This window comes from Stylophora pistillata, chromosome 1, assembly GCF_964205215.1.
Source record: "Stylophora pistillata chromosome 1, jaStyPist1.2, whole genome shotgun sequence".
NCBI classification, from domain to species: Eukaryota; Metazoa; Cnidaria; class Anthozoa; order Scleractinia; family Pocilloporidae; genus Stylophora; species Stylophora pistillata.
Genome location: NC_142519.1, coordinates 35,450,565 through 35,464,365, shown reverse-complemented (window position 1 = coordinate 35,464,365; position 13,801 = coordinate 35,450,565). Strand labels below are relative to the sequence as shown.

The window sequence follows — 13,801 nt, the reverse complement described above, 5'->3', positions numbered from 1 at the left end:
GGACTTCCACAATATTTCTCGCCAGAGAGAATTATTTCTCGACTAAGGAAAAAGTTTTTCTCAATCGTCAAAAATAATTCTGGACCATCGAAAATATATCTCGAAAGACAAAATTATTTCTCGGCCAACAAAATTATTCTCGACCACTTTTGTCCAGTATCGCTTTCCATAGGGTACAATATTGCTGAAAAAAAAAAAATGCCTTACAAAACTATTTAAAACCAACGGAGCGTATAGGTATAAAAAAGCAACATATACTTTTTACACGAGTCAAACTTTTCAATGAAAAATGCTTGCAGTGGCTTTCCATTTTTATTAAAACAATATAACACAAAATAATCAGTCCACGATACTGACACACCATTCACAAACGCCAACTTCAGTGGTGAAGCAATAAGCGAGAACTGTAACACAAGCTTGAAGTCACTGTCATTGTTATAGCTACTATAAATGATGTAACGGTAAATGCCACCAGCTTCAGCCAACCAATAGCTATTTCCTCATGACAGTACATTACAAGTGGGTTGTATAGCCTGAGACTGGTTCAGTCTCCTCCTCGGTTCCTGTTAAGTGTAGAGTAAGCGACAAGAAACGGAAAAATCTTTAATTATCAATGATATTTAAATTCTGGCCATGCCTCGAGAATTTCTGTAATTCCTTCTCTGAAGGTTTTCCCATCGTCTTATCTTAAAGATGAAATATTCTAGAGTGTAGCCCAAATGTGTTGGTTGTTACGATATATGCAGAGGCATGATTAGGTGGCAATGGTTTGTGGGAAGGGGAATGGGGTCTCTTGGATTTCAGAAACCCCTCTTTTGAGCTTTAGCCATGACTTTAGTATTGAGGGGAAAGGAGGGCGTATCGCAATTGAATTCTTTGAAATAAGCTATTTTTATTCACTTTTGAAAAAAGACAAGAAAATTGATTTGGAAACAGATCCACTAAATGAAGGGGGAAAGGAGGAAAGTCTGGACTTGCTCTGCTTCTCAGTTGCTGACACTCTAATTATGTTAAAGTGCACCTAAACCCAAATTTTTTTTTTCGCTTAACGAAATAAGCTTATTTTTTGGAGTATTTCTGTGCAAAAATTTTTTAATTTGCTCAAATCTTTAATTTTCTATGCCCAGTCAAAATACGGAAAATCGGCCGCCATCTTGCCTCACGACCGAGTTTAAAGAAGAATGGCTCTAGCGGGTAATGTGACGTCAAATCGAGAACACGAAAGTCTGCATCTCACACATTTTCACTTGTTTGGGAAGATTGTCGTCGATATTGTCCGAAATATGCCGACTAGGTGTGTTGCATGAAGAATGTATGAAGCGCGATACCCTCTTGCAAATTTCGCACGTTGCTACATCCTTCTACAACACACTTAGTCGGCATATTTTCGGACAATTATCGACTACAACCTTCCCAAACAAGTGAAAATGTGTGAAATGCAGACTTTCGTGTTCTCGATTTGACGTCACATTACCCACTAGAGCCATTCCTCTTTAAACTCGGTCGTGGGGCAAGATGGCGGCCGATTTTCCGTATTTTGACTGGGCATAGAAAATTGAAGATTTGAGCAAATAAAAAAATTTTTGCGCAGAAATACTCAAAAAAATAAGCTTACTTCGTTAAGCGAAAAAAAGTTTTTGGGTGTAGGTGCACTTTAAGGTGCATCACAGGACTGCAATTTTCGTTGAAGAAGTGTGTACTATATTTGCAAATTTCAAAATTTTTTTTAATATTCTACTTCCTTCTCTTTAGGAATTGACCCTTTATTACATAATTCCGTGGAGTTCATCCATATATAACTACCCACACAAACCCGGCTTTAAGTCAGCTAACAAACTGATACTCACCTTTCTTCCCGCAGACTGTCTTGTAAATTTGAAAAATTATAACAAGCAGCAAGCTAAAAGCAGCCAGTGAGCTGGGCACGAATGAGAACACGTTTTGTACGTAACTCCCACACTCTTGACAATCGGCAGACTCACTGGGGAAAAAAGCGATCATTTTATCTCTTTTTAAACAACATTTATTTCGCTTTCTTAATTCTTCTACATAGCCCTTAAGCACAATATTACTTTTTGCAATAAAAATTCCCCCTTCGTTTACTCTTCACTTATCTTGAGTCACTTTCTTTTGTTTCGCGAGAATATCCCATGAATTTTAAAGCTCTTGGAACGCATTTTATGCGCCATGAAATGCTGGTAGAGTTTATAGTTGGACAGGATGGAGCCTGGTAAGGGCGAAGGATGCAAAGGAGGAGAGGAGAAGAAAAGACCAATAGCAACAGCGTTGAATAACAAGAAGAACAAAGAATAAAGAAAAGAATATGTATAACGCAAAACCAAAAAAAAAAAATGCGAAAGAAAATGGAAGAAATAAACTTAAGTAAAACAAAGGACAAAGAAGAAAATGAAACAGGCTGGGAAGCCTATTTTGCTAAAAAGTCATATTATATCTTGCAGTAATAAAAATAATTCTTATCTCAAAACCGTGAGAAGTCCAAGTTTACCTTCCTTTAGGAAATAGAACTTGTATGACGAGATACAGAGTTCCTGAGGTCAGGTTGGAGACAATACCTACGACAGAGAATACCAAACCAGAGCTGGCCTGCAGGAAAAATCATACAACAAAATGGATTTATTTTAAACAAAAAGAAAGGTAAAAAATCTTTGTTCATTTGCTATTTGTAGCGCGGTCTTACTTATCTTAGTAATAGAATTCAATTCAATTTGTATACTGTAGTTGTCACAAATAAAGTAAAAATTTGGAGAATAGACTAGATTAAGTGTCCTCCAACTTACTTTGTTTTCTCCAATAAGTTCGGTTGCAAAACTAAGTGCATTAACAAACATGGCGGAGGACCCAAACCCCAGTAGAACAACGGCCGGGTAAGTGAACACCCTTGTTGACTGGGTAATACGCATAAACCACAAGCACGATCCAATTACAGTCAGAGCAGCAACAATGAAAGACCACTGAAACAAGATGGGGAGTTTCAGAAGATAGCAAATATATACCATTAAATTTTGACTTTGAATATTACATTTCCAGTACTCTGATTGGTTCACCCAGTTCCAGACATCAGTTCACTTGCCGAATTATGTTTTATGTAATGAGATCCACCCAAGCTTTGCTGAGTTGGACTGGGTTGTGTTTAGCTAGAAGAGAACGCTTCTCCGGAACAACGGAAATTAAGTAACGATTAAAAACAAAGCCATAAATAAAAGTACGAAATGACACTATCTGATGGTACGTATCTTTGACGTTTTACCCATGTATTGAAAAAAAAATGCAGCTGAATTCTGGAACTCATGATCTATAAAAAAGATACCCACGTCAGAAAAAAGAGCCTATTACCTTTAAAATTTCAAGTTGACTCGTAAATTTTCCTTTGACATTTCTCGCTCTGGCTAGGCCTTTAGTTGCAAAAGTTTCTTTATGAAATTCCTTTGAGCAGCCATGATATTGGTTTCCTCCGTTTGCTACCATACAGCAAAATATTTGAATGTGCACAAAGCTTCTTGATAAGCTTGAAATTTTAGAAATTGGACCTTGAACCGAACGCTTGTTCAATACGTTTGGGACAATACGTTTGTTTAATGCGTTTGGGACTCGAGCCCATAACTTGTACATTCGAAACAAGAAACATATTATGATCTGATTACTTAAGAAAGCTTAGCCTTTTTTTTAACAAAACCGCGTCCTAAACAAACTTGAATGTAGTTAAACCTTTTGTCCGGAACATTTATTTTTGTGAATAGTGTAAAGAGGGCCAAAAGCTAAAGGTGGAAGGATATTTATTTCATTTAATCAATCTTCTTGAGGAAGCCTGAAGCCCACTGCAGCTGATTGCTTAAAACCGTGGTTTAGGCTAGACTTGTGTGTAAATTAACAGCCCAAAAAGTTCAGTTTATTTAAACGTGGGCAGTCGACGATCGCTTCAATTTCGGTTCCATAAGCCAAAAAATTGAACAAACTGTGCCTAACTATAACGCTTGTTGACCAGCTGGAACCGAAAAACACAGTTAATGCTTTTCTCAAATAAATTTTTAATCGTACTCTTCCAAGAACGCTTTTTGGATTTGGAAATCACTTTATTTTGAGCAGGTATTTAGATCTAGCATTGTAAACTGCTTAGTGTTGGAATGTCATCCGGCTCCGGCTTGTTGGATATGAGCGCTTGAGACCATAAACAAAAAGAGCAATTAAGTTACTATTCGGTCAACAATTTTGTCCACGATCATTGCTTACATTAGAACGTTATGTGAAAATAGTTTTCTTTCTTTTTATTACCTGGTTTCCTACTTTTCCAGAGAGCTTCCTTGATATTTGGGTAGACAATGTGGCACTCACTAACAATATCAATGGCAGAATGGCAATCGCTTCCTTAAAAGAAACATAATAGTCTGAAGTTTTAAAAAAATACAAGTTTTCTCCTGGTCGATTTGATTGTTTTACTGTCATTAAAAAGTATTTTGTTCAATTGAATTTGTGTGACTGAATTCCCCCATCAAAGGAACACGTTTTTCTTTGGTAGAATTTCAACATAACTTTAGGAGGTTTCTACACATTTTCCGCTCTTGGTATAGCCTGGGGACTTTCTTGGTTATGAACAGTCTAGTATTAGGGCTAACAGGGAAGCGATTCGGATTGTTTAACTCGTCAATAGTCCAGCCTAAGCAGTAATTGGACAAAACTGCCCATTTTTCAATTCTTTAAAAAGTTTAATGAATTATTTGATGATATTTTTGTCCATTTATCTGTCTGCCTGTCTGCCTGTCTGTCTGCCTGTCTGTCTGTCTGTCTGTCAGTCAGTCTGTCTGTCTGTCTGTCTCTCTGTCTCCTCTATTGTCTCACGGGAAAGTTGGCTTACTGACAGGGAAGGAGGAAGTAAGGAAAGGATAATGGATGAGTAACCAGTTAATTGTTTTACCACTGTAGAAGATCACTACAACGTTCAGTAGCTTTCAAACCCAGAAAAAAAGGTCTGTACATACTTTTTCAAATTTCAGTTTGTCAGTCAGGAGCAGGGGCAGGTAGGCGTAAAACACATCCTGTGAACCTTTTGTGCACGCGTAAATAATTGCAACCTAAAAAGGGAGAAAAATCATAAGCATTTATGAAAAATCACCCAACCCGTTAAAGAAATTTACCAATAATACTGAACTAACTTACGATCAATATCACCTGCACCAAAAACAAAATTAGGTTACGTTTCGAAATATCAAAGTCAGCCTCATAATCTGTGGAACACATTTCAGTGGCAGAGACAAAAATCATGTGGTATCTTGTACGTATTTCTCCCTCGATCATTTGGAATAGACTCAGTTGAATTTCTCATGATAAACTATTAGTTATATGTTCTTCGTGATTTAGTGTGTAAGCTAAAGATTACAATGAAGATGCACAAATCAAGTTACTTTGTACAAATGAGGATCTTTGAGCCAGCTTCGCACTGTCTTTGGTTTTGGTGGATGAGCGGATTCTACATCAGAAGCAGATGGCAGAGCTTTTCTCTCATCTTGGCTAACATCCTGAAAATGTTGGTTAAGCTGTGTTTCAGTTGTGTCAAATCCTTCATTGTCAACACCGGAGGTCCGTTTTTGACCTTGGTTGTATACTTTTGACTTCTGTTGTCCATTTTCCATTATTCCCTCACCATCCTCTTCACTTATATTATCTATGGGTCTGACATTGTCTGGCTTCGCGTCGTTTTCTTCTTTAGAATCCTTTTCTTTTGTCATCATTTTATCAAAGATGCTCATCATAAGGTTTATTTTTCGCTCTTTTGGTAATTCCTTAACAAACGTGAGGTCGTCCTCACTTTTGACTGTCATTGAGACAACGGGCATGTTCGGTGTAGGATCATGCTCTTCATTTTCTACGGTCTTAATTTCGGAAACCTCCTCAGTTTCACTTCCTCCAAATAGGGCTGCAAAAAATGTTCGGGAGAAACTTCTTTCTCCAACAGGGCAGGTTTCTTCTTCAGACAATCGCAGACTGTGAATTACTCTATCACGGATATCTTTCTTTCTCTGTTGATCTATGGCAAATCAAAATAAAAAACGACGTGGTATGTAAACGACGTGCTGTGTAGATTAAAAACATCACTGAGACAAATAAAACGTCTATTGACTTCAGAAAAGCGATGAAATTAAGAAGAAATTGTTAAGGAAGATATCGAGTGGAAACTTTGCTGAAAGCAAGGCAAGTGAAGTTGTTGCACAGCCTTACGAATAATGAATAACGACTCACCTATTCCAAAATACGCCAATGACTGTAAGACAACAGGCGATGGTATGAAGGAGCTTTCAGTCTGTAACAAATATAAAGCAGTAAATTACACAATATTATTTTGGATGAGATCACCAGCAATGGACACATAGTAAATATTTACATTAACCGTAGGTCACTGATTGGCACATTTTCCCCAATATTTGTATATACTTTGATGTGCGCTTGGCGCGGTTAGCTACAGGTCTAACCTACAGGTCTAAATCCAAGGCAGTAATGTGGGTAAAAGTGATTGTGGACTCCGATCTTTGGTGTAAGAGACCCCTTTTGCAATGCAGAGGCAAGAGTCCAATTTCCTTCAATAAGGGATCGAATAATTATTTCAAATGAGACGAAACATTTAGCTGTAAATAAAGAATTCAAAAACTGCTAAACTTAAAAGAGAAACAAGGAAAAAATTTTTTAATAGCAAAAAAGGAAAAAAACCTAATTCTACTCCGAAAACGGGCGTCCACGTTAACTTTAATTGATATAATGATATGTACAGAAAAGACCTACAATCTTATGTAAATATGAATGTAAAGAATTACGCCGTAGGTCATTAGCGGTTATGCAAGAGTGTGTATGTGTACCCGGACTGAAATTAAAGTGATGTATTAGTAAGTACATTAAAGTTTCTATACGACCAACATGGTTTTTATTGTTTTAGTATCTCTTTAACCTGTAAAAGAGTGTTTTTGTAAAAAAAAATTTGATTCTGACGCCTCTTCACCCTAAAATCGAGCTTTAAAGTTCCCGCTTCGGCCACGCCCAATGAAGTTGACCGCGTAAGGGAAGATTGGTGATGAGTGACGTCATTCCAGGAGCGTTTCGAGCGTCGTGTTGTTACTTTGCTTGACAAACGCAGTACTTTTACAACACATCTATCGGGCATATCTATGTCGCCGAAAACTCTTTACCTTACAAAAAAAAACAGTGAAATGAACCACTGGCGGGTTTGGCGCGTTCCTGATTTGACGTCACGACCTATTCTGAACCCAATCTCTTTTTTGCTCCAACTCACGGTCACCTTCAATGGGCGTAGCCAAAGCGGGAAGTTTAAAGCTCGATTTCAGGGCGAAGACTCATCAGAATCCAATTCTTATTTAAGAATACTTTTTTACATGTTAAATACATACCAAAACTATAAAAACCCTGTTGGCTGCATAGACACTTAAGTTGACTGCCTGTCTCCATATAATTTGTGGTTACTCATGTTTGCTAGCTCCTTCTCTGTCTCCTTTTTTCAGATGTAACTTACTTTAAATCAATCAATTTAATCGAACTTATTAATTTCTGATAAAATTGCAAATGACTGTAATAAGAGAGATAAGGAAACCAAAAGTTTCTTTTAATGGTGCAGTTTTGTGTAATTAGAATTTACCATAGAATCTGCAGTTGACTCAGGAAGCACCTTGTCCTTTGAATCCTCTGAAGGTTCTTTGGTTCCAAAATGGAAAATAGCAGAGCAAACCAGTCCTACTGCTGTCAATATCAGAGTTATCACCTGTAGATGAACAGACGTTACAACTGTAGTTAAGTGACTTTAATGATAGACATAACATAAATATAATTGTCCCAAGCGATAACCCTAATTAAATTAACATGAGCCCATCTACCACAACCTGAAAGGTCGGATGCTCAGTTTTATTCTGTGTCTCGGCTGAAGGAGCAGTAAATAGCACAGGAAGAAAGGAAGTAGAGAAAAAAATTAACACTGAAACAGTAATAATCAGTGGCAGTAATAGAATCATGTGGATATTATTAATTACCAGAAAATCCATTGAGCTTTCTTTTGTTAACTGATCATGGCTATCTTGTCCAAGAATTAGCCACGCCACAAGGTAGGAAACGATGCCAGTTAAGTACATGAAAGCCGTTCTGTAAATAGGTAGTCAACTGCAAGTGAGCTTTGAAAAATCTTTACGTTTTGTAGAGGGAAGAACAGCCTAAGAATTTACTTGTTACTAATTAAATGTAACTGTTTTTGAAGTGAAATCAACTTCTACAGATACAAAACTTGATAAGATTTGTCTGAAGTAAGATCTAATAAGACTTAACGCCGAAATACGGACATACTGACGAAACCGGGAAGTCATGATTCATATAACTATTATCTTTATGATTACATTTGTTAGTTTGATTTTCATTATTATTAATTTTACTATCATTATTATTATTATCATTGTCATTATCATTATTATTGTTTTATCCAAACCCTTTTAAGTAACGAGAACAATCGCGACGAGGGCTGCGCAACTCACGCAAATTTATTTGGTTCAAGTGCCTTGATATTGTACCTCTTGCTACGTCATAAAAGTACACGAATGTCAGGCATGGTTACTTGGCTGTTTAGCGGTTAAACTGATTGATCACCAGTCCAGTCGTAATTCGTGCGGCAGGGAGTCCTCTTTCTCATCACACCTCAAGCTTCCATGCCGTTCGCGCTATGAACACACGCTTTGACCCAATCTGAGTCTTGCGCTAATTCAAAACTTTCAGCCCGAGTGTAATGAACTTGTCTCAGCATGAATATAACTTTAGCGATCGAAAGAGTTTCACAAACCTTAAAGTAGTAAGCTTTGTGGCCTCACTTTGATCCTTTGCCAAAACAGGAATAATCGACAAGTGCGATATGTCAACGAAGTTGATGGAAAATGAAAGTACGGTGGCAATGAGAAAGTAATACAACAGCACCACCCATTCACTGGTTTCACTGCCGCAAACTAAACATTTGCTGAAAAACAGCGGCAGACCTATTGCAGTTGTAATAGTTCCAAACAAATGCCACGATTTTTTCTTTCCATGCTTGCGTGACAGGACCGGAATCTTAACCTTATCACATAAAAAACCTGCTACTGGAACAAATATAAATGCACCGGCAAAAAGACTGTAAAGAGCAATCAAGCCGGCATAGGTTGCAGGAATGCCAACCACTCTCATGAGAAAAATCATCCGGAATGTTTGTAACATGCGGCGAGTGACATCATTAATCACATGCCCGACTCCGCAGGAAAACTGCTGAAAGTACGATAGTCCTCTCCAGTTATGATTTTTCTTGACCTCCATGTCCAAATCCGCAAATACAAACAACCTAAAGAGGAATAAAGATAAGAAAATAAAATCAAAATCAAAAATAAAACAATAAACAAGAAAAAAAGGCAAGGAAAAAGCATTTTATTAAACCCCGAAATTACAAGGCAAAACTTGAGGGCCCAGGAGGACTGACAGGAAACAAAATTAAAAAAATAACCTACCCTTAAACCCTTCCATTATGCGATAATTTTTATAGAGTTTAAAGTATAGGCGACAATTCTGCTGGAAGTTTTCTCCAGAAATTTACAGGTTGAATTTACAGGAGATTTTATACTTTTTCCTTTGGAGGACAGAAGTAAAGAATGATGATGTCACCATTTATAACTTTGTGCATCGTTGCTGTCCGTCGTGTCAATAATAGATCATAGATGAAATAAAAACGTGATAAAAACAACAGTGACACACTCGGCTGCACCACGTTTTGATTAGATTCCATATTGCTGTGCATCTGGTCAATAATAGATCATAGATGAACTAAAAACGTGATAATAACAACAGTGACACACTCGGCTGCACCACGTTTTGATCAGATTCCATGTTGCTGTGCGTCTGGTCAATAATATATCATAGATGAAATAAAAACATGATAATAACAATAGTGACACACTCGGCTGCGCCGCGTATACCGCATTCTGTTTTCACCACATTTTGACGTTATCCGTGACCTATTATTAAACAGACAGCAATTGGGTTATTAAGGCCGAACTGAAATTTGAATGCTATAGGTAAAACTTCATTGTCCCTAATCAGTGATGTATGGTGTCAACAACAAATTGTGGCCGTAAAAGGTTACTGTTTGACGTGAAGGTTTTCCCAAATATCCTAGCCTTTTAAAAATAGATGGACGGAAGTACTTTTTCTAGCTCTTCCCAAGATTTCTTCACAGCTCGGTAGAAGCGCCTATTGATGTAATTAAACATTAAATTGCAGGAACAGTGAGAAAACTGCGAATGATTGACGCCATTAAACTTTTGCTTCACACTTTTAACTCAGAGCATACAGGAGAATTTATTACTTTTTACTTTGGAGGACAGAAGTATAGAATGATGATGTCACCATTTATAACTTTGTGCATCGTTGAGGTGCGTCGTGTCAATAATAGATCATACATGAAATAAAAACGTGATAAAAACAACAGTTACACACTCGGCTGCACCACGTTTTGATTAGATTCCATATTGCTGTGCATCTGGTCAATAATAGATCATAGATGAAATAAAAACGTGATAAAAACAAAAGTGACACACAAGTCGGCTGCACCGCGTTTTGATCAGATTCCATGTTGCTGTGCGTCTGGTCAATAATATCTCATAGATGAAATAAAAACGTGATGATAACAACAGTGACACACTCGGCTGCGCCGCGTATACCGCATTTTGACGTCATTTTGACGTCATCCGCGACCTATTATTGAACAGACAGCAATTAGGTTAGTAAGGCCGAATTGAAATTTGAATGCTATAAATTTCAGTTTCCCTAATCAGTGATGTGTGGTGTCAGCAACAAATTGTGGCCGTAAAAGGTTACCAAAAGGTTGCTGTTGACGTGAAGGTTTTCCGAAATATCGTAACCTTTTAAAAATAGATAGACGGAAGTACTTTTTCTAGCTCTTCCCAAGATTTCTTCAAGGCTCAGTAAAAGCACCTATTGATGTAATTAAAAATTAAATTGCAGGAACAGTGAGCAAACTGCGAATGATTGACGCCATTAAACTTTTTCTTCACACTTTTAACTCAGAGCATACTTGTTTGACTCTTTCGAGATAGTACTAGTTAATTACTAATCTTTCTAAAAGTGTTTGGTTTGAGAACATCAGCCCAGAAGTTTACTTGTCTGGAATAAGTTAAGTGCTTGAAAAGAGAAGAGTTATAACTACTTTATGTCAGACGATTTGCAGTCGATCAATTGATCGCTCTTTCTAACCTAACTATCAGGTGATGAAGGCATTAGCCTAAACAGCTCCTCAGTGAATACGCTTCGTCTTGGAAAATGGATTCAAATGATGAGATTTGTGTAGTTTATCAAGAGTTGTGCTTTATGAGATAACGAGGAAACTATTTTTTTAGAGAAAAAATACTTTCTGCGGTAGACCATGCATATTTTTTACGCATCGTTCACAACTCAAATGATGGATGAGTATTTTGCTGTAAAGGCAACTCAACAGATGCTATTCTTTAATTACGAAATCGTAATTCAATACTGACATGGAAATACTGGCATCTTTTCAAGCCGGAAAAATCAACGATGATAACACTCATTGGTAGCTACTTCTAGCCAGCTATTTATGTATTGGAACTGAATCTTGAAGCTTTGCACGGGTGTACAATTAACATGGAGATAAATTTTTTTAGCAATAGATCTATTTCATATAAAATTTGCACTTTCAGGATAAATCATAGCACTCTGCACTATTGGGATTAAATGAACAAATTCTCTGCCTATCGGAAATCCCGAATTTCAACAAAATTGCTGTTTCTCGCATGAAAAAGAAATCCGCTACGAACTAAAAGACCAAAAGGCCTACTCATTAAGAGCATGCATGGTCAAAGATCATTTTCAGCCTATTTGTTGAAACAAACTCCAAGAAGAACATATATAGAAAAGCCATCTAATATGGTAATCGCATGCAAAAAAATCTATGAATCAGACGAACCATCTTCATTCGTAAAGTTATCGGTACTGTGAGTGTGATTGCTGTCTTTCGCACGAGATGTTTGTGAAAAGCTGTTGAAATAAATGAGCGCTATTCACGCACGTACCAATTTAGTTATTCTACATTTTTGACTTCAAAACTCAAATTTTCATTTCTTGATAAAGATCCTGCGGTTAGTCTTTTGAACTACGAAAAAAACAGTTAAACACTTAACTCGACAAAGTCTTACTATGTAAGTCGCTCACCTTGTTTTGAGATTTCTATGATCCAAATTTGTTTTATCGAAGTATGTAACCAGACCTGACTGAGCTGCACCGATGGTTGGACCCCAAGTGTTCAAGATTCTAAATCAACCAAAGATATAGCGAGGCCAGGGTTGCTAATATTTATGTACGAGTTCACTCTCATTCAGGCGAATCAGCATGGCTTTCTATTGTGCGCAACAAAGATAAGTTATACTTGGGCACAAATCTTTTTTTATCCTATTTTGTGTTACACCGGGAAAAAGAGTGATTATGAAAGGTAATTATGTCTTTTGCATTATATGATCGGTCGACCTTCGAGTACATAACAAAGCCACAGGCAGCGGATGTGACGTCTTTCCGCACTAAAAGCGCACATGAATTAAAAAAAAAAAAAATGATCCAGGCGGGTAAACTTCCATTTTAGTAATTGCTGTGAAGAAACCTGATGAAAAATCTTGTAAGTAAGGAGAGTTGACGAAATTGTTACAAGGATTGAATAGACAAGAATACCTAACAAACACTGATTCAATCAAATGACCTCTCGGAATATAGTCATAGTCTGAGCTACAGTTGGGGGCGATTTCGATTTTTATTGATTCAAACATCTGTGTGCCTATAAATCTACATAGCTTAGTATTTGAATGGTGTAAAAATGAGAATCGATTCTACTTTATGTAAATAAAAATTTTCTATCTATGTGGTAGTAGCGTTATCCGGCGCATTAAAATCAGGACCATAAGAACACAAAGGACTGAGTAGATCCCGCTGCCGAAACAAAGACTTCTACCTTTAAACTTTTACAGGCTGACGTTTATAAACCTAGTAAATATGTGTGGCTGAGAGATGCTTTACACTCATATATTGGTGCAAAATAAGAAGTGTTACTTTATTTATGCTAAGCTTTTCTATGAATTGAGAACACTAATGCAAATGCCGATGGTGGGCTAGTCTAAAGTACCAATGAATAAAGGCTGATAGTTTCTAAAGAAACTGTTTGGGGCTGTGTCGGTGGGGGTAACGAAATAATTTGAATATATCAACAAAGTTGAAATGGTAAATTGATTCAACTTAGCGGCCTGCTCCCAGTTGGCTTGTTAGCTCAATTGGTAGAGCGCTGGACTAGTATCGCAGAGGTCAGTGGTTCGAGTCCCGTACAGGCCTGATTTTTTTCAGGTCTGATTTTCGCTATTGCTTAAATAACGCTATCTACTGCGAGGATCGTGCATCATATGTATCTAATACCGCAGTTCAAAATATATGAACTTCATATATTCATTGTATCTAATTACAGCATTATAACACTTCTCTAGCGTTTTAGTTCAAACCTTTGATGTCATGTTGTAATAAGTACCCGCTTTTGTATTACATCATACTGTAAAATTTGATTCATCTACTTGTCTGTTATATAATTACTCACGTTCTGTTACTCATTGATTGAAGATGACATAAGCATGCCGAAACATGTCTCTCAAAAAAGTTGTCTATTTCTTACAAATTTATAGTTATGATCTTTTATTTTTAGTTTGTGCTTGAACTT

General features: G+C 37.0%; 1 protein-coding gene across 3 annotated transcripts; it reads right to left on the bottom strand.

Moving 5' to 3' along the window:
- Positions 1-299: 299 nt before the first annotated feature.
- LOC111326272 (uncharacterized) lies at positions 300-12,575 on the bottom strand. 3 transcript variants are annotated; one of them, XM_088753296.1, is made up of 12 exons: positions 12,265-12,533; positions 8,837-9,364; positions 8,043-8,151; positions 7,655-7,777; positions 6,253-6,313; positions 5,418-6,040; positions 4,995-5,087; positions 4,291-4,383; positions 2,799-2,972; positions 2,507-2,604; positions 1,848-1,981; positions 300-563 (listed from the first exon to the last, which is right to left on the bottom strand). In XM_088753296.1, the coding sequence occupies exons 2-12, from the start codon at positions 9,337-9,339 to the stop codon at positions 514-516; spliced, it is 2,061 nt and encodes a 686-aa protein (XP_088609422.1). In that variant the 5' UTR covers positions 9,340-9,364; positions 12,265-12,533; the 3' UTR covers positions 300-513. The 3 variants fall into 3 exon arrangements, with proteins under 3 accessions (XP_088609422.1, XP_088609431.1, XP_088609425.1); XM_088753305.1 differs by lacking the exon at positions 2,799-2,972 and having other exon boundaries at positions 12,265-12,575; XM_088753299.1 differs by lacking the exon at positions 12,265-12,533 and having other exon boundaries at positions 8,837-9,671.
- Positions 12,576-13,801: the final 1,226 nt, after the last annotated feature.